This window comes from Octopus bimaculoides, chromosome 27 (assembly GCF_046866305.1).
Source record: "Octopus bimaculoides isolate indiv1 chromosome 27, ASM4686630v1, whole genome shotgun sequence".
Classification (NCBI taxonomy): Eukaryota; Metazoa; Mollusca; class Cephalopoda; order Octopoda; family Octopodidae; genus Octopus; species Octopus bimaculoides.
Genome location: NC_142954.1, coordinates 4,479,917 through 4,500,288, shown reverse-complemented (window position 1 = coordinate 4,500,288; position 20,372 = coordinate 4,479,917). Strand labels below are relative to the sequence as shown.

The following is a 20,372-nucleotide window of genomic DNA, read 5'->3' as shown; positions in this document are numbered from 1 at the left end:
GCAGAATTCCAGCATATATATATACATATATATATATGAGTGTGTTAAATTTTAAGGCACAATAAGAAAATGACTCCCCAGACACAACAGTATATATATATAGTTAATATATATATATATATATACAAGAATAAGGGCAGGGAATCGTCAATTAGTAATAGAATTAATAATTAACAATTTTGCCAAGTAGTTCAGTATGAAAAAACCTTTATCGGTAAAACCATTTATCATCATAAATATACAGGGATTAGCATTGAGTTGCTTCTCCAACATACTGAAAATTTAGAAATAGCAGTCAAAGAACTACTGATTCTAAACTACAAATTTTTCTCTAAACGGATGGCGATATTTATGGCACACATAGAACAAAAAACCGGAGGGAAAAGCACAAACAAAACAAAACTGCCTTTAGTTAATTGGATACAAACGTTTCATGGTTAAGAGAATGAAATTACTCTATTCCGAATCTTCAGCCCAATATTCTGATAAATTTGAAAGTGTCTCTAAAAAAATTCACGGTAATTTTTGGCCACGCGACACCAAAAACCAACAATATTATAAATTAACTACCAACAAAAATAATTGGTAAGCTAACTCAAAAAATCATCACCAAAATAGCAGAAAAAAACGAGTGAAGGTATGCAGACTCTTCAAGAATTGATCCTTTTGGTTATATTAATAATAATAAAGGAGTTATGCCGCAAAAACGTATATATTCAAATGAACATATTTATCTTCTTCAATATATATTTCAGTATAAAGAACTCATTAAGCGACTTAATAAATCAAAATTTCTTTACACATCTTCAGGAAAAATAAATATAACATCAGAAAAACTACATTCGGTTTAAAAATACAAACCGTTCATGGTGAAAAAATTTGCTGTGCTTAGTCCACTGTTTCACACTAATACGATCACACATTCATAAACATATGTATATATTTACACACACACACATATATATATATATATAATGTTTAAATAATGAGACAGACAGAAGATGGAGGATATGAGAATGTTTATTAATCTCTATAATTGTTTCAACCCATCATATGCCATATGATTTATTAACTAATATATATATATATGCATATTATCATCATCATTTCGTGTCTGTTGTTCATGCGGGCAAGAGTTAGACATATGCATATGTATAAACATAAATACATACATATATATATATATATGCATATATACATACATACATATATGTACATACTTACATATATATGTATATACATATGCGTATATGGGCACAGACAACAAAGTTATTTTATTCCACACGGGTAGTAATATAGGAAAAATTGAAGTTGCAAATGCGCTGAGAATAGTTCAAATATTTTTTATTATCATATTTAAAGCTTTAACCGGTTTCACAGTTTACACTGATTTTCAAGAAGTTCAAATTGAAAGACATGGCTTATGTCGCAGCTGTCTGCCCAAGGGCAGACCACAAATGTAATGGATATAAGTTGCTTACTTAAATACCTAAAAAGGGAATTTTGTGCCACAGAAGATCCAAACCAGTTTCAGCTGGAATCACTCCAACCATACGTTTTGTTTTTACTTTTTGCCACCAGGCAGTTAGGACAGTAAAAGTCAAGCTACAAACCCATGACATCCTGATTCTACCCAAAGCACAAGACACTGCCTCACACAATTCTCTGATTCCTTACCACATCCACAAGATGTTGGTTATCAGCGTGCAAAATGGAAGAAGAACAGTAATTGAGGTTGTAAAGAAATATTTATTTACTGTTACTTTGTATATATCCAAAACCACAATGGGTTGGTATGTATAATTAATAAATGGAAAAGCATGCGAGGTAAAAAAGAGTTAATTTCGGCCAGTGTGTGTGTATACATGATCTCATAGTGGTATATAGAGAGATATGGTAATGTTACAGAGAAAAGAAATTGAGTTAGTGAGAGTGATGGGACGAAACAACTGCTTTGTTGGTGAGTTACCATAGTTGTCCCTTTGTACCTTTTCCTTCAGAGACGGCGTTTTGTTCAGCCGGTCAGCCAGACTCGGTTCTCACCAATTGACTTTGGCTTACAGAGTTCTTGTTTTTATAACTATCCAAAACCAGCCAGAAGGACAGACATATTATTGAGAACAATAGATTTTGTTGGTGGTCTGTTATCTCTATTTCTAGATTTTGGTGGCCTGGAAGAGGTTAGAAGGGTCAAGTGGCAAAGACATTATTCTGCTTAGTGAAGGCATCTGGCAAATGTAATTGTTGTCACTCACAGAAAAATTATTGTTTTACCGTGAGAAAAGTGCTGTTGAACTGTTAAGTGAAATTTGGCGATCGAGGATCGAATCCACGCCATGCCTGCATGATCCACAACAACTATATAAATGTGCGGCATGTCAACTCATGGAAATAATACAAGAAACAAACAGCAAGGCTTAATTCCTCTGCTAAATTATACAATGGACCAAATAACACACCATATATTCTGTTGGTTGTATAGTTCATCTGTCATTTGGATAATTCAACTCTGGCTGTCGTTGGTTATAAGTGCTTAGTTATAAACAGCAGGAAAATATCATGATGCATGCTCCTGGAAAATCTCTCACATCACTGCCCATAAATGATTTGACAAAACTATTTATAAGCAGAAGGTAGGTTCTAGTGATGATTCAAGTTGTTTGAGGATGTATTACATGCAACATGATTGGGTCCAAGATCCTTATCTCGTGCAATACTCAACCAAATGTTCCTAACTCACATGATAGGTCAAACGACCAAAGATTAACGTGGAACCTATTTATGGCTAGTTGAACATAAAATGTTGGAACAAAAATGGGTCTCACAACAGATTTGCGAAAGAAACAGTTCTCATGTTTCACAGTTGAAAAACAGATTCCCTCCAACGTGCATTTGTTTGTGCCTTGTTAAATTACTATTATATGCAAAAGATTTTCCACATACTTGACAGTAGAAAGGTTTGCCTCCAGTATGTATTATTTTATGTGCTGTTATATAACTACTGGCCAAAAAGGACTTGCCACATATATCACAGTGATAAGGTTTCTCTCCAGTGTGACTTCGTATATGGACAACAAGTTTTGAATTATTAATAAAGGTTTTCCCACAAAATTCACAGTAATGTAAGTTCTCTCCCGTGTGAATTCTTTTATGAGTTGTTAAATTACTATTATCACGAAAACATTTCCCACACAATTCACAGCGATAGGGTTTTACTCCAGCATGTAACCTTTGGTGTTTTGTTAAATCACTGTTAGAGATAAAGGATTTCGCACATATTTCACAGTAGAAGGGCTTTTCTCCAGTATGGCTCCGCTTATGGATTGCAAGATGGGAATTCTGAGTAAAAGCTTTACCACATATCTCGCAGGGAAACGGTTTCTCTCCACTGTGTATTCTTTTATGTGTTGTTAAATTACTCTTATCGTGAAAAGACTTACCACATACATCACACTGAAACGGATTTCCTCTGTTGTGTATCTTCATGTGTGTTTTCAAATTACTACTGTTAACAAAACATTTCCCACATATTTCACAGGGATAAGGTTTTTCTTCTGTATGTGTTGTCTTGTGAACTACAAGATGGGAATTCTGTGTAAAACTCTTCCCACATACTTCACAACGAAACGGCTTTTCTCCAGTATGGATTCTTTTATGCCTGGTCAAACAACTGCTAGAGATAAAACATTTCCCACATATTTCACAATGAAAAGGTTTTTTACCCGTGTGTATAATCTTATGTGCTGTTAAATAACTTTTAATGAAAAATGATTTTCCACATATTTCACAGTGATATGGTTTCACTCCAGTATGACTTCGTACGTGAATAATAAGTTTTGAATTATTATTAAAAGACTTTCCGCAAGTCTCACACTGAAACGATTTTTTCCTGTTGTGTATTTGTTTGTGAGCGAAAACTTCGTGTTCGGAAGAATATTTTTTCCCACAAATCTCACAACGATGATCAGTGATATTTCTGTGGGATGATGTTTCACTGGATAAACCTTGTTTCTTACCATTGTCTTCTTCTCTTACTGAATCCCTATTGTTAACAGCTGGGTTACAAGTCTCGAAGTCATTAACGTCTTCCATATCAACTCTCGAAGGATTCTTCAAAAACTGGCAAAATTCCGTAAATACAATCTATTATGGTTCAGCTCCTCGTCTTGGAAATCGTGCGGTTCTAATTAAATGATTTAATTAGAAACATAACAAGTTCCCGGTGACATCGACAAGTTTTCCTCCGCGTCTAACTCATACCGGTGACACCAATGAAAAATCCCTTACATAATATAATACAGTCAGAAACAATACCGAATTGTATCCAATCTATTATAAATTAAACGATCTTTCGTTTGGATTACATTTTACGTCATTTCTAATCCACGTGCGTTTGTTTATGTTTCCGTAAAAGGGTTTTAGGGTTAGGGTTACGGAAAGCGACGATCTTGTTCAGAAACATAAAAAAACGCAGGTGGATTAGAAGTGACATAAAATGTATGGCATAACTACAGGGTTTACCCCCCCCCCCCCAGACTTTGGGAGGTCATAACTTTCAGAAAAATGAATATTTTTTAATGAAATTTTCTATGCATATAGTATTTACTATGTAGAATCCGAATATACATAAATTTCCGGTGAAAGTGTTTTGGAATGGAGGTGGAGGACAATTTTCGGAAATTCCAACAGAGTCCACTTAAATTCTTCTTAACTTCCAGGAAAATTAATATTTTTTCGTGAAATTTTCTACAAATATACCTTGATGTATGTACATTTCGAGCATGTAGGAATTTTGAAGGAAACAGCTGCAGGTTATTTTTGAGAAGCGTTCCCCACTCGGTGGTGTTTCGGAGCAAGTCGTCCATATTTGTTTCATTTTTCTCTATTATGTGCGTATGTGCATCCGTAGATTTCTAGACAGTAAAGAGAAGCCGTCATAAGAAAACTTTCGTTAAAAATAATATGCACACGATTTTTTTTTCTCAATAGAAGTAAATTCCAAAGTAAACGTTTCTAGTAGAGAAGTAGAAGAGAACAGGAGCAAAAATAGGAATATACACGCACGGTTAAATATAGAAACTATCACAGTGTCGCTTCCCGAAGAATTTTAAAATGTTAGCTTTCCGAAACTTTTTTTTCAATCTTGCAAAAACACGAAGATTAAGAATAAACAGAAAAGATCGCCCTTTCATCCAACAAAACAACTATTTTTTAGCAGAACGAGTTAGTCACATAATCTATTATGGTGCTGTTTATTATCTCGGACATCAAATTGCTCCGTTTACACGGGTGGAAAACAGTGCGTAGATTTTTTTTTAGAAACCACTCGAATGTTTGAAGTTAACCAGATTCACTTTTAAGTGATACACAAATATTGTTATAAACAGGAAAAAAAATCTATTTTATCTTAAGAAATGATACAAATGATTAATGAGTATTTTGCTAATTAACACTTTGTTTTGAAATAATTTTGAAAACGTCTAAACGTCTAGAACGCCACACGATGGAAAATGTAGTTGGTCAACAGATCGCGGTACTTCAGGATTTTGTTCCGCTCGGCCCCAGAAGCTGTGAATCTCGCCCTGGCCACAGCATCCAGGATGTTAGAAGAAGCAAAAGAGTCGCTAACTGTGACGTCCCAGACAAAGAATCTGCCTTTCGACCAGGAGCACAGGGTGAGGCCGTCAGGTCTTTTCCCATCACATCTGGACAATCCAGATGGTTCCAAGATGGAGGGGATGTTTGCCCTGGCCAAGCTCCTCTTGAGTATAAGGTTTAACTCTGTGTGGCGCGTGAAGCGACCAGCATTCAGGCGTCAAGAAAGCCCGTGGAGTCGAGGAGCTTGCCACAACGAAAACTCAAACCCATGCAGGCGTCAGCTCCCACTCTCAGGGTAATGGAGACACGAAGTTCGTCCAAGCTGAGCAGGCCACCAACGTTAGCCACAGGAATGGCATCAACCCAGCCACCTAAGTATTTGGCGCTTGTAGACAGTAAGTGGCACCTTGAAAACTGGTCCGACTGGATGAAGAGGGAGTCGAAGGTGGCCTTTGAAATTATGTTGTCTCAAGCTTTGTGACTCTGACTATCCCCCACCTTTTCAGGAGTAGACAAGCTGATCCATCAGCCCAATGGGACAAATGTGAATGGTTGGTTTTGAAGTGTAACAACCAATCAGAGATCGTCTTTCAGTAGATGTATTTCATGTTCTTTTTGGCTACAAGACCAAAACACTGTCTGAAAAGGTTTAACAAAACACATGGTATACAAAATTTGAAGGAATATAAATCAGAGAGACAAATTGTTTTTATTATAACTGACAAAAAAGCAGACGTTAATAAATTTGCATGTGTGTGCGTATAAATTTATATATGTGTGTGGTTAAAAAGTTTTGCTTCCCAGCCACGTTTATTGCATTGCACCTTGGCTATCTTCTGCTTCAGCCCTGGGTGATCAACCCCTTGTGAGTGGGTTTTGGTAGACAGAAAATAAAGGAAAGCGGCGAGCTGGCAGAAACGTTAGCACGCCGGGCGAAATGCTTAGCGGTATTTCGTCTGCCGTTGCGTTCTGAGTTCAAATTCCGCCGAGGTCGACTTTGCCTTTCATCCTTTCGGGGGTCAATAAATTAAGCACCAGTTACGCACTGAGGGTCGCTGTAATCGACTTAATCCCTTTGTCTGTCCTTGTTTGTCCCTTCTATGTTTAGCCCCTTGTGGGTAATAAAGAAATAAGAAACTTATTGCTTATCGATCCCGAAAGGATGGAAAGGCAAAGTCGACCTCGGCGGTATTTGAACTCAGAACGTAACGAGGGGTGAAATATCGGTAATCATTTTGGCCCGGTGTGCTAACGTTTCTTATTCTTTATTGCCCACAAGGGGCTAAACATAGAGGGGACAAACAAGGACAGACAAATGGATTAAGTCGATTACATCGACCCCAGTGCGTAACTGGTACTTATTTAATCGACCCCGAGAGGATGAAAGGCAAAGTTGACCTCGGCGGAATTTGAACTCAGAACGTAGAGGCAGACGAAATACCGCTAAGCATTTCGCCTGGCGCGCCTTGACAATAAGTTTCTAATTCACGGATACTGTAATGAAAGTCGCTTCTCTCTTAACGAAAACATTTAAATCAAACAAAAATCAAACGAGAATTATTTCTGCCATTCCCCGCCCTCGTCCCCCAAGATAAATGTTTTTAAGTGTTCACTTCTTGATGGACTTTCAATTCAAATGTACAAAATACAGATTCCTCACGTTCCACAGTTAAAATATTTCTCTTTAGAATGTATGTGTGTTCTCGTGCTTTTTTAAGCGACAATTCGTAATAAATGATCTTCCACATATGGCACAATGGTACGGTCTTTCTCCAGAATGTATCCGTTTGTGAACTACAAGATGAGAATTGTTACTAAACGATTTACCACAAACATCACAGTGATAAGGTTTCTCTCCGGTGTGGCTACGTATATGAATTACAAGATGAGAGTTATTAATAAAAGATTTTCCACAGATTTCACAGCGATAGGGTTGTTCCCCTGTGTGAATTCTCTTATGTATTGTTAAATTACTGTTCATCATAAAAGTTTGCCCACAAATATCACAATGATAGGGTTTTTCTCCAGTGTGTATCCTTTTGTGGTAAACAAGGCTGGAATGATCAGAGAAGGATTTCTCGCATAATCCACAGTGGAACGGTTTTTCACCTGTGTGACCACGTATGTGGATTGTAAGCTTCGACTTTTCAACGAAAGATTTCCCACATATCTCACAGTGAAATGGGTTTTCTCCGGTGTGACTACGAACATGGATAACGAGATTCGAATTTTGAGAGAAACTCTTCCCACATATTTCACAATGAAACGGTTTCTCTCCAGTGTGGATTCTTTTGTGTCTGTTTAAATTACTATTATTTTCAAAAGATTTCCCACAAATTTCGCAATGACAGGAGTTTTCTCCGTTGTGTAGTCTTTTATGTCGGTTCAAATTACTATTATTGACAAAATATTTTCCACAAATTTCACAGTGAAACGGTTTCTCTCCGGTGTGACTTCGTACATGAATGACAAGATGAGAATTATTATTAAATGAATTTCCACATATTTCACAGTGATACGATTTTTCTCTGTTGTGTATTTGTTTGTGAGCGAAGACTTCGTGTTCCGAAGAAAATCTTTTCGCACAAGTCTCACAACGATAATCAGTAATATTTCTATGCAATGATATTTGTTTAGTAAATGCTTCACTGGATAAACGTTGTTTCTCACCATCGTTTTCTTCTCTTACTGAATCTCTATTGTCAACAGCTGGGATACAAGTGTCGAAATCATTAACTTCCTCCATATCAACTCACAAAGAATTCTTCAAAAACTGACAAATCTCCGTAAATAAAATCTATTATGGTTTAGTCCATTGCTTTAAATCTCATGCAGTTCTAAATAAATGATTTAATTAGTTTAACTCAGTTAATTAGAAACATAACAGGTGCCCGTGTAATCGACAAGTTTTTCCCCCTCGTCTGCATCATACCGGTGAAAGCCGTTAGAAGTTCCTCACATAATTTTAATACAGTCAATAAACACACTTGATTATATCAACTTTGCGTCAAACAAACCACGATAGGAAAAGAAAAGAAAATCCCTTCCCCCAGAGATATACCTAGTATGTATCAACGAATGGGATGCATTCGATGTCGTTCGACTTGATAGAAGTAGTAGCCAAATTCCCTCCGATATCAACTCACAAAAAATTCTACAAAAACTGACAAATCTCCGTAAATAAAATCTTTTATGGTTTAGTCCATTGCTTTAAATCTCATGCAGTTCTAAATAAATGATTTAATTAGTTTAACTCAGTTAATTAGAAACATAACAGGTGCCCGTGTAATCGACAAGTTTTTTCCCCTCGTCTGCATCATACCGGTGAAAGCCGTTAGAAGTTCCTCACATAATTTTTATACAGTCAACAAACACACTTGATTATCAACTTTGCGTCAAACAAACCACGAGAGGAAAAGAAAATCCCTTCCCCCAGAGATATACCTAGTATGTATCAACGAATGGGATGTATTCGTTGTCGTTCGACTTGATAGAAGTAGTAGCCAAATTCCCTCCGAACCACATTTTAATGTCTTAAAAAGGGAGGGACATATTCGACAGAGCAGTTCGAGATGAAAAGAAAAGGAAAAAAAAAAAAGCAAAAGAGCGGAATAACCATGCTAAAAAAATCTTCCCATAGTGACTAGGGTCATGAACCACAAGTTGGCTCAATTAGGTTGACCTCGACGTAAAGAATATCGAATTGGCCATATCACGCTGAGAACATCGATTCTCGTCCGATCACCGAAGTTAAGCAGCGTCGAGCCTAGTGAGTACTTAGATGGGTGACCGCTTGGGGAAACCTAGGTGCTGTAAGCATCCCACACTAAACGGCGGTGCAACAGCATGGCCGCAGCTTTCAGCTGAAACTATGGAAATAAAAAAGTTGAAGGATGAATACGAAACAATCGGCCCTCGATTCAAATTTGAAACTTTTCTGCTGATTAAAAAAAAAAAGTATACGAATTGATGTATTTGTCTGTATGTGTATATATATATAAAATATAATATAATGTAAGGATTGGTAGCTTTGACTTATGAAGTCCCTCTAAGCGTGAGGCATTATTGTATAGTAATGCCCTTATATAAATTAAATTATATATAAAATATATATATTTCGGTGCGAATGGTTTCTTTTACGGCGCCGTTTTTACAATCTTGTAAATTAAGTTTATATATTTCTCTTGTTTAGACTTATTTGGTCAAATAGGTAAGTTTCCGCATCGAAACAGTGGCTGAACACAGAACATCGGCGTCATTTCTTCATTGCGATCAGAGAATTCGTGATGTGGCTTAAAACGGCTCCAAAATCGGTTATAAACCGTAAACCTTACAACGCGATCATTACTTTCGTCATTTCGTAATCAAGAACGCACTGATTCCCTATTTACACCTGAGAACGGTAAGTTGATAAAGAACAGTTCTAAGTTTTGCCTCTTAACTAAATTCTTAATCTTTTCCAGTCTTGATTGCTTCCTTTTTCCGTTTGGGACCGAATATTTTCATCGTCTGATGTGTGAAAATAGTTATATTTACCCCAATGGATACACTTGTAATTGTAACGAAATGAAGACACATAACAACATTGGTAAAAAGGGGCCTAATGCAGTTTCGCCCCTCTCCTTCAAAAATGCCCCTTTTTTTTCAAACTGGCACGAACTGATTAGATTTTGGGATCTGTTTTTTTATTACCCATGCGGGCCAACATAGAGGGGAGATTAGATTTTGGGATCGATCCGGTACCGGGCAACGATTCTGGATTATCTTTTTTTGTATATATATTTTCTTTACTATACAGACGTAAGTGTGGCTGTGTGGTAAGTAGCTTCCTTACCAACCACATGGTTCCGGCTTCAGTCCCACTGCGTGGCACCTTGGGCAAGTGTCTTCTACTATAGCCTCGGGCCGACCAAAGCCTTATGAGTGGATTTGGTAGACGGAAACTGAAAGAAGCCCGTCGTATATATATATATATATATATATATATATATATGTGTGTGTGTGTGTGTGTGTGTGTGTATGTTTGTGTGTCTGCGTTTGTTCCCCCAACATCGCTTGACAATGCTGGTGTGTTTACGTCCCCGTAACTTAACGGTTCGGCAAAAGAGACCGATAGAATAAGTACTAGGCTTCTAAAGAACATTTATATGTTAAACTTTCACAGTTCTCTTGTACACACACATACATACACACATACACATTTTCAGCGTTGAACATTACTCTCCCATTTCCATTGAACGCGCACGCAAACATACGACTCTTTTACATACACACATACATGCATACATACACATTTTCAGCGTTGAACATTACCCTCCCATTTCCATTGAACGCGCACGCAAACATACGACTCTTTTACATACACACATACATGCATACATACACATTTTCAGCGTTGAACATTACCCTCCCATTTCCATTGAACGCGCACGCAAACATACCACTCTTTTACATACACACATACATACATACATACACATTTTCAGCGTTGTACATTACCCTCCATTTCCAACGTACGCGCACATACTCACACTTCAAACGCCTTTTATCGGCCTTTTAACTCCTTCCTCCGTTATTCATCTATCACCCCCTTCCTTTCTCATTCGTACCACGCTCTGTTTGCCATTTAACTCCTCTACCTTCACCTCTCACTCAGGATAGGAACGCCTTTTTTTTTCTGTTGAGGGCTTTTTTGCCCCTTTATTAGACTATTTTCCTCAGTCATTGCACGGTGATCTCCATAAGCTTTAAGCTTATATAAAAATACAGTAGAGACGAAACCGAGAGAGAGAGAGAGAGAATAGGTGAAAGAGAATGTACAGCTGTTGTTGTTGGCACTCCGTCGCTTACGACGTCGAGGGTTCCAGTTGATCCAATCAACGGAACAGCCTGCTCGTGAAATTAACGTGCAAGTGGCTGAGCACTCCACAGACACGTGTACCCTTAACGTAGTTCTCGGGGAGGTTCAGCGTGACACAGAGTGTGACAAGGCTGACCCTTTGAAACACAGGTACAACAGAAACAGGAAGTAAGAGTGAGAGAAAGTTGTGATGGAAGAATACAGCAGGGTTCTCCACCATCCCCTGCCGGAGCCTCGTGGAACTTTAGGTGTTTTCGCTCAATAAACACTCACAACGCCCAGTCTGGGAATCGAAACCGCGAGTCCGCTGTCCTAACCACTGGGCCATTGCGCCTCCACTAGAATGTACAGCACAATTCTAGAAACGAGGCTTTCATAGGCTACTACCAAAAGAATGTAGATATCTAAAAGAGAATTTCTCAGTGGAAAGGATTAGTTAGGGTGAAACTGCCCAAGGAGGGTTACAAAGGGGAAGGAAAATGTGTACTGTTGAATATCGATAGGTAGGATGCGTTCAGGAATCATAATCAAGGTTTATTTGATGGCCTACCACCCGCAACTTGATTTGACGGCCTACCACCCGCAACTTTATTTGATGGCCAACCACCCGCAACTTGATTTGATGGCCTATACCACCCGCAAATTTATTTGATGGCCTACCACCCGCAATTGAATACAGTGAGTTGTTAAAGGAGGAGTATATACAATATACGAAAATGATGTCAACTTCTTTTTTAAAAAAGGAAAAACTGTCCAAAATAATGTCTAAATGTAACCATTCGACTTGGTGGGTATTGCGCCTCATTTTATCATTTTCATGATTTCATTCGGTTTTTCTTTAATTTTTTCTTCCTTGCTCGATTTCTTTTGTATTTTTATTTCCCTAATTATGTGTTTTGTGGTAATCTTCAAGTTTAGGAGGATAAAAAAAATAAATAAAAATATTCAAGGGAAGTAACTGAACGTCTTACCAGTATTATCCGTTTTCTTCTAGCTGTTTATAAATAAATCACACCCTAACCCTAACGTCAATCAAATCACGTGTGTGATTTATTTATAAACAGAGATGTACGGAGAATACTGGTAAGACGTTCAGTTACTTCCCTTGAATATTTTTATTTATTTTTTTATCCCCCTAAACTTGAAGATTACCTACTATTTTTATTGTGTGTGTGTGTGTGTGTGTGTGTGGAGGCGCAATGGCCTAGTGGTTAGGACAGCGGACTCGCGGTTTCGATTCCCAGACCGGGCGTTGTAAGTGTTTATTGAGCGAAAACACCTAAAGTTCCACTAGGCTCCAGCAGGGGTTGGTGGCGAACCCTGCTGTACTCTTCCACCACAACTTTCTCTCACTCTTACTTCCTGTTTCTGTTGTGCCTGTAATTCAAAGGGTGAGCCTTGTCACACTGTGTCACGCTGAATATACCCGAGAACTACGTTAGGGGTTCACGTGTCTGTGGAGTGCTCAGCCACTTGCACGTTAATTTCACGAGCGTCGTAAGCGATGGAGTGCCAACAATAACAAATTGTGTGTGTGAATACAAATACATAAAGCTGAAATGCTTGCACACACACATTATCTTTCATATACCCGTACATACATAAATATAGACATTGTGCAAGTGGGTATGTGCGTACGCATGCTAGCCTCTCCAAGAAAATGAAATGCAATCTAAAAAATTATGAAAATGGAACATATATACAAAATCAATGGTGTATGCAAAAAATTAGAAAGATTCATCCATTTAAAAATATGTTATACTAAAAAATAAAACTGAAACGGGAAACAAGCACCTGTAGGATATGAACAAACATATCAAACCATACAAGGGGTAGACAATATCGTTTGCAAATTCTTGATTGCTTTTTCATCAGATTTTTTTTTACTGTGCACACTTGTCAGGGTTAGTGGCAAGAGAATTCATATTAAAGCCAACTTGTTTACATTGTTTCTTGCACACTGAAATTAATACTACATGAAAATGTTGCAAAACACAGCTGTAATCCTCTGGAAGTCACTTAGTTAAATGTATATTCACCTCTCATACCTCCTGACTTATATATATATATATATATATATATTTATATATAATGTGTGTGTGTATGTGTATATATATATATATATATATATATATATACACACACACACACACACACATGCATGGGCATGGTGGTGTGGTTAAGAGGTTTTTCTCCCAACCATATGCTTTTAGGTTCAATCTCCTGTGTAGAACTTTTGGTGTCTTCTACAATACCCGCAGGCCAACCAAAGCTTATAAGTAGTGTCTGGTGGACAGAAACTGAAAATAGGCCATGATACACATGCATTTTGATTGTGTGTGTCCTTGTTTTGACATCATGTGATAGTTGTAAGCGACACTATCGTACAGATGTTGCCGTTTATTTCCAATATTCCACAAACACATGTCTAGCCAAGGTGAAATAATAAATTAAAAGGTAAAGTTCCATTGTTTAGGTAAATGTTTAAATGTATAGTTTACCAATATAAAAATATTGCATGTCTACTATTGAATCTATTTTTGAAGTACCTATTTTTTATTTTATTTTTTTTTTCTATTGTTTCAGACTTTCAAATGGCATTAATGTGAAGGAGGTTTTCCCCTTCAACTGAACCACCAATATGTATTTCCTAAAGACTGATGTGATGCTATACAGAATAGAAATGACTTTGCTGATATAAACTTATGGTAGAATTACTGTGAAGTATTTACTCTAAACTGTGAAAGTATAGAAATATGCAAAGAAAGACAAACATATTTTGTTGAGAAAAGAAAGTATGGAAAATGAATTATGTGAGAACAAGATTAAGCATAAATCACAATCTAAAAATATTGATTTTGCTGATGAGACACTTAAACTGAGAGGCAAAAAGACCATACCAACATGATCTCAGTAACAAGCTATTCTCCCACATCAGTAATTTAACCACTCACTGACATATTCATATGAGGTTCAGCTAGGCTGGCCAAGATACTCTCATGGATTGTGACCAAATGAGGTTTATTTTTCACACACTTCTTCCATCAGTGTTGCTGTGTTTGGATCCCATTGGTAGAGAAGTTGTTGGTCAAAAAAAGTCATTGACAGCAGATGTGACATCATCATTACTGCAATATTTGTTCCCAGCCAAGTGTTTTTGCCATATTGGGTAACAGATGGAGTCAAATCAGGAGAATATGGAGGGGCATCATCCAGTTCAAAGCCATAGTCATTCACAGCAGCCACTGAAACCAAGGACTTGTGCACTAGAGTATTCTCCTGATGAAACAAGACACCTATCAGTTTTCCTTGGTGTTTGGTTCTGATAGCCTTCCATAACTGTCTCAGCAAGTTGGCATAGTTCTCTCCATTGATGGTGTGACCATTTTGAGGACAGTCAATAAACACAATTCTTTTTGTATCCCAAAAAACTGTAGCTGTCAACTTCCCTGCAGATGAAATGATCAAGGCCTTCTTTGGAGTAGATGAGGAGGGATGTTCACACTGCATGGACTGTTTCTTTGTCTTTGGCTCTGAACCACTCATTCTGGGTTAAGAAATGTTCAAGAAAACCACCTGGATCTGATTTAAACAAATGTCAGATTTTCCCATGATGTGATCAGCCTGGTGAACTTTTGATCAGGTGCCAGATGTGGCACCCACTGTGCAAAAACTGTCATTATGCCCAAGTTCATTTTTGCAGAATATTCTTAACTCTCTCATGGGATATGCTAATAGCACTGGCTATCTGATTTTTTAGTCGTTCACCTGTTATCCATCACCATGTAGTGAATTAGTTCAGTACTCTCCTTGATAGTGGTAATTGCAGGACAGCCAGAACATGGGTCATCTTCAAGACTCTCCCTTTTCTTCCTAGATTCAGCTGCCCACTTTTGCACTGTTGATAAAGCTGGAGTGTCATTTCCTAATATAGCAGCCATTTCTTAACCATGAATGCCCTTTGGGGGGGGGGGGACTAAACCCTTTTTGATGTAGGTACTTTGTTTCATAAAAATTGGCTACAGGAGCCTTGAAAAGAAGTAGCTGTGGGCTGGACAAAAACACAAATTATACAAATAAACACAAAATGAGATATTGAATCTCTTACAATTATTCAACCATGGACACAATGTCCTCACAAAAATGAGGCGCTTTTGTCCAATCTAGTTTCAACTCGAGGCACCAAAGCTCCTACTCCTCCTCCCGACTAGGCTACTTGCCTCCTTGAAGCACCTTGATGGTGTTATGTTGCACTTTAGGGCAAATCTATTTGTGTCCTTGGGGAATGAGTCCAAAATTCTGCATAGATCATTTTCCTATATGACCTCCGCAGCTACCTGCGTAGGCCAATCAGGGGCCTCCATGCAGTCCAGAAGCCCTTTCCTTCAGCATTTTCTTTCCAACTTCTTAATGAAGTTCTTACAGCCCCTCTCTTGTGAAAGAAGACCACATATTCCAACTCCAACTCCATGGGAATGGTCATAGTTTCCTCCGTCGGTGGCACAATTCCCACCAATGGGATTTCAGGACATGCCAGCAGTGTACCACTAACCGCCGGCAAAGATCCATTTTTTCTTTTTCTTCCCTTGTGCTATGAGAGGGTAGAGTTCTATTGTTTTATCCGGAAGATCTTCCCTCCCTCCCACGGCCTTCGGTGGGCCTCCATTGTTGCCAACCTTCTTCCTCTTACAGCCCTTTTTTTTTTGAGGAGGTTTCCACCGCGACTGTTTCTATCCCCCATTCCGACTGGAGAGAGGTAGATTCCTTTGTCACCAACTGTTCCAGGACCTTGCTCTGATCCTGGAGATAGTTTTTTTTAAATATGGCCTGGTTCCAGGTACAGGTGACACTTCGGGCCCTCAAGTATCACCAGATACCTGTTTCTGGCCATCCTTAAAAAAATCTGGAAACACCAGATCTTTTGTGGCTGATTGCGTCCACAAGGTCAAAACAGCTTTTGACTCAACCTAATCAGCCGTCGGCAATAACTTCACATTTAATAGTTTGGGTCCTCTGCCACCCAGACCCTGGAGGAAAGTGTCCCCTATCCACTTGGGCTCCATCCAGGGTGGCAGCCCGCAGACCCAAGCTCTTGTCAGTTGGTACTTCATAATACCACACTGTCAAATTTTGTCCATTTTTAAGAGAAGCCGCGACTAGTTACTTTTGAAGTCTTCTTAGAACTGTGAATTGTCAGTTTATCTGGAAGGAAGCAATGCCATTATTGATAAGGGGAGTTGAAATTAATGCACAAAAGATTTCACAGCTCTAGCAGGATTCCTTCATAGTCAGCATATGAACTTTTCAGCCCACCTTTGTACAGGCGAGAAACCATATCATGTGATATCTGTTGTGAATCATTCTCTTTCAAAGAGGTAAGCTCTTTAGACACTGATGCATTCATACAGGTGAGAGACCATATTATGGTGATCATCATCATCATCATCATCATCGTTTAACGTCCGCTTTCCATGCTAGCATGGGTTGGACGATTTGACTGAGGACTGGTGAAACCGGATGGCAACACCAGGCTCCAGTCTAATTTGGCAGAGTTTCTACAGCTGGATGCCCTTCCTAACGCCAACCACTCAGAGAGTGTAGTGGGTGCTTTTACGTGTCACCCGCACGAAAACGGCCACGCTCGAAATGGTGTCTTTTATGTGCCACCTGCACAAGCCAGTCCAGGGGCACTGGCAACGATCTCGCTCGAAAATCCTACGGGAGCCAGTCAGACGGTACTGGCAATGGCCACGCTCAAAATGGTGCATCTCATGTGCCACCCGCACAAGAACCAGTCCAGGGGCACTGGCAACGATCTTACTTGGCTTGCCGGGTCTTCTCACGCACAGCACATAAAATTATCACTGAACTAAACACAAGCACTTTCATACTGGATAGAAGCCTTATTGGTGTCATGTGCATGATGGATCCCTCTCTTGAAATGGTACATTATCTTTTCGTGTACACATTCATACGGGAGAAAAGCCTTACTGCTGTCATTTACGTAGTAAATCCTAATCTTGAAACTGAGACTTAACTACTCACATATGTATTCACACTGGAGAAAAACCATACCACTCTTCAGAGAGACTTACTTGGCTCGGTGATACTCTCTTTTAGCCAACAGCTCCTCAGAGTTTTAAAATTTCTGGCCATCCAGAGAATATTGTTTGGATTTTGAAGCTATGGGTTGCAATCAATTGTGAAATAACCAAACAGAGAAATGGGTGGTACAGAAGCTGTAGTGAGACTGCAGGCAGTTGGAGTAGGCTTAATTCCCGCAAGTAGAATCTCTCAAGAGAAGAGTAGTGCTTAAGGAAGTTTTTGTCCCAGGGTGACATCACAACAAAAGTTTGGGGTGACAGAGAATGTGACAGTCAAAATAATCAATCGAAAATTATACTGACTACTTCCATCAGTTAATTCTACGTTATTTTGTTAATTTTACAAGTTAATTTCTTGTTATCTTGCTGAATTTACAAATTATGCAGTGTTTGGAACATGGTATATGTTCTGTTATGTGTTTAGAACACAGTCTATGCTCTGTAAAATTTGATCGTTAATAATTTCACTTAGCACTGCAGTAAGTAGTACATACAAGGTGCATTCTGTAAGTTTTGAGACTTTTACAGGAAAGGCATTTTTTTAATTTCAAAAAGGTCCAAAACTCTTATCCTTTTCTAAGTAGGATCCACCGACTTCATTGCACTTGCTGTAGTGCTCCAGCCACTTTGTGAAGGGCTTCCATGAAAGTCCTCCAAAGTGAAGGTGTCCAGGACACGTGTCACATTCTTTCATCTCTTTCAACTTGGGGAAGGACCAAAAGTCACAGGGAACAAGGTCTGGATTTTAGGAAGAGCGAGGAATACTTTTGATGCCCATCTCTGTGAAAAGTAGTTGGTTACCAGGATGGAATTGTGAACAGGTGCATTGTCCTGGTGCAGGTACTTTGATATGGCAAACTGTGATGCTCTCTGGGAAGCCCTCAACAAATCTGGGTGGTGCCCCCAAAAAGATGGTCAGAGAAATGAGATGGTATGATGGCCTCTGTGGGGTGGAAGGTGGTTCAGCTTTTTATACATTCCTTATGAAGAATGGAACCAAGCAGGGTTGTGTAATGGCCATTGTCTTGTTTGCAGTTTACTTCTCAGCCCTGCTACATTCAGAGATGTTAACAAAGGTGCGCTTATCCAGTTTAGGACAGATGGAAACATTTTGAATCCACACCGCCTGGGAGCCAGACCCCGAACGATAAGGCTTCATTCTGGAAATGTAAACGTCATTTTATGGGTCAAGGCTTAGTGGTCAGGGTGTTGGACTCATGATAGTAATATTGTGGTTTTGATCCCTGGACTGAGTGATGCATTGCGTTCTTGAGCAAGACATTTCATTTCATGTTGCTCCAGACCACTCAGCTGGTAAAAATGAGTAATCCTGCGACAGACCGGCATCCTGTCTAAGGAAGAATACATATGCCAGAGAAACCAGGAAACTGCACCTATGTTCCTTACAGAGTAATGTGGACTTAGCAAATGTCATTTTTTGTCTCTCTGCCAAACAATCATCCAGTCTATCAGATGCCACTGTTATAATCTGTGATGCCTCCAAGTTGCCTGTCTTGTTGGAAAACTATATTAGTAATTGTTACTTTTAACTTTCTGTGTTTTTCCAGGAGGAGGTGACCATTAAGGTTCTGCCTTCCAGTGTAATTCTTTGCTGGTACTTTCTTCTGTGTAGAGTCATCCTTATCAATTTAGGCATTGAAGCCTTCCAGGAGGATTAGCTTTGGTGCGTGCATTGACAGACAGCTCAACCAACACACTAACCGAACCACGTATTTACAAACACCGGGAACTTTCTTGACTCAAAAAGTCTTGTCGCTTTGTTAGCAACCAGCTTCAACTCTCTCAGGAAGAACTTGACTATGAGCCCTCTCGTACCTCTGGTATTGGTGCTTTTCCTTGACAGACTACTCCAGCAATCTCATGAAGTTTCCATTTTCTGTCACACTTTATGGTCTTGTTGTTGCGTCTGACTTTCTCATTCTCAGCCATAAGCAATGTGGTGATTGCTCTTGTTTTTGCGGTTTTGAATTCCTCTGCTACCGAGGAAATTAGTTTGTGGAGCTTAGAGAGGTCTTACTGAACAAACAGAGCTGAAATTTGGGGCAATGCTTAGCCATCTTCATATGAGCTTACTACACAGCTTTTCCATTGCCTGTGTCCAAGTCTTTAAAAAGTTATAAAGTGAAAATGGCCACTGCAGTCTAGGTATGATGTCATACTGGAAACACCATACTTTGAACCTTCCAAACAACTGGCTTTTATCAACTGCCATTCGCTGGTTGTCTAGTTCGGTTTTGGTGTCTTCAGCATTACCAGTATCCTTAAGAGTATGATAGCAGACTCCTTTTTCTTGGAGTGTTGGAACCCCAGAGCCCTGAAGGTGTCATCTTCAGCTTTCTTTTTAAGGAAACTTTTCAAGCTTTCATTTCATATTTCAAAAAAATATTCAAACAGTGAAAATTTCAAAAGAAAACCAGATTTAATAGTTTTATCAGTTGATGATCAGAAATGAATAACTCTGACCACTGGCTATTGGAACCTTTCTGTTATAATGTATTAAAGAATGCTCTAACTTTGTATTGTGTCCTGTAATTTATTGCTTCTGATAAATCAACAGATATGGATCAAAACAGTTTGATTGAAATTTCTTGGTGATACTAATCCTCAGCTATTGAAAGTTTCAAATTTCCATCACGCTTTGAAATTCGGAGTACCAAGGAATATCAAACTGTTTTGATCCATATATATAACTCCCAATAAATGTATTGAGTGCCCATCTTTCATTTGTCCACTCACTCGTATATGTATATCAGGCTGAGTAGAAAGTAAGCAACGTTTTGAAACATGAA

The 20,372-nt window shown here is 38.7% G+C and overlaps 1 protein-coding gene and 1 pseudogene across 1 annotated transcript; one reads left to right on the top strand and one right to left on the bottom strand.

Moving 5' to 3' along the window:
• Positions 1–2,702: 2,702 nt before the first annotated feature.
• On the bottom strand, positions 2,703–8,478 carry LOC128250994 (uncharacterized). Its single transcript, XM_052977232.2, has 2 exons — positions 7,433–8,478; positions 2,703–3,951 (listed from the first exon to the last, which is right to left on the bottom strand). The coding sequence occupies exons 1-2, from the start codon at positions 8,342–8,344 to the stop codon at positions 2,851–2,853; spliced, it is 2,013 nt and encodes a 670-aa protein (XP_052833192.2). The 5' UTR covers positions 8,345–8,478; the 3' UTR covers positions 2,703–2,850.
• Positions 8,479–9,297: 819 nt separating this feature from the next.
• Positions 9,298–9,416, top strand: LOC149130801 (5S ribosomal RNA; annotated as a pseudogene).
• Positions 9,417–20,372: the final 10,956 nt, after the last annotated feature.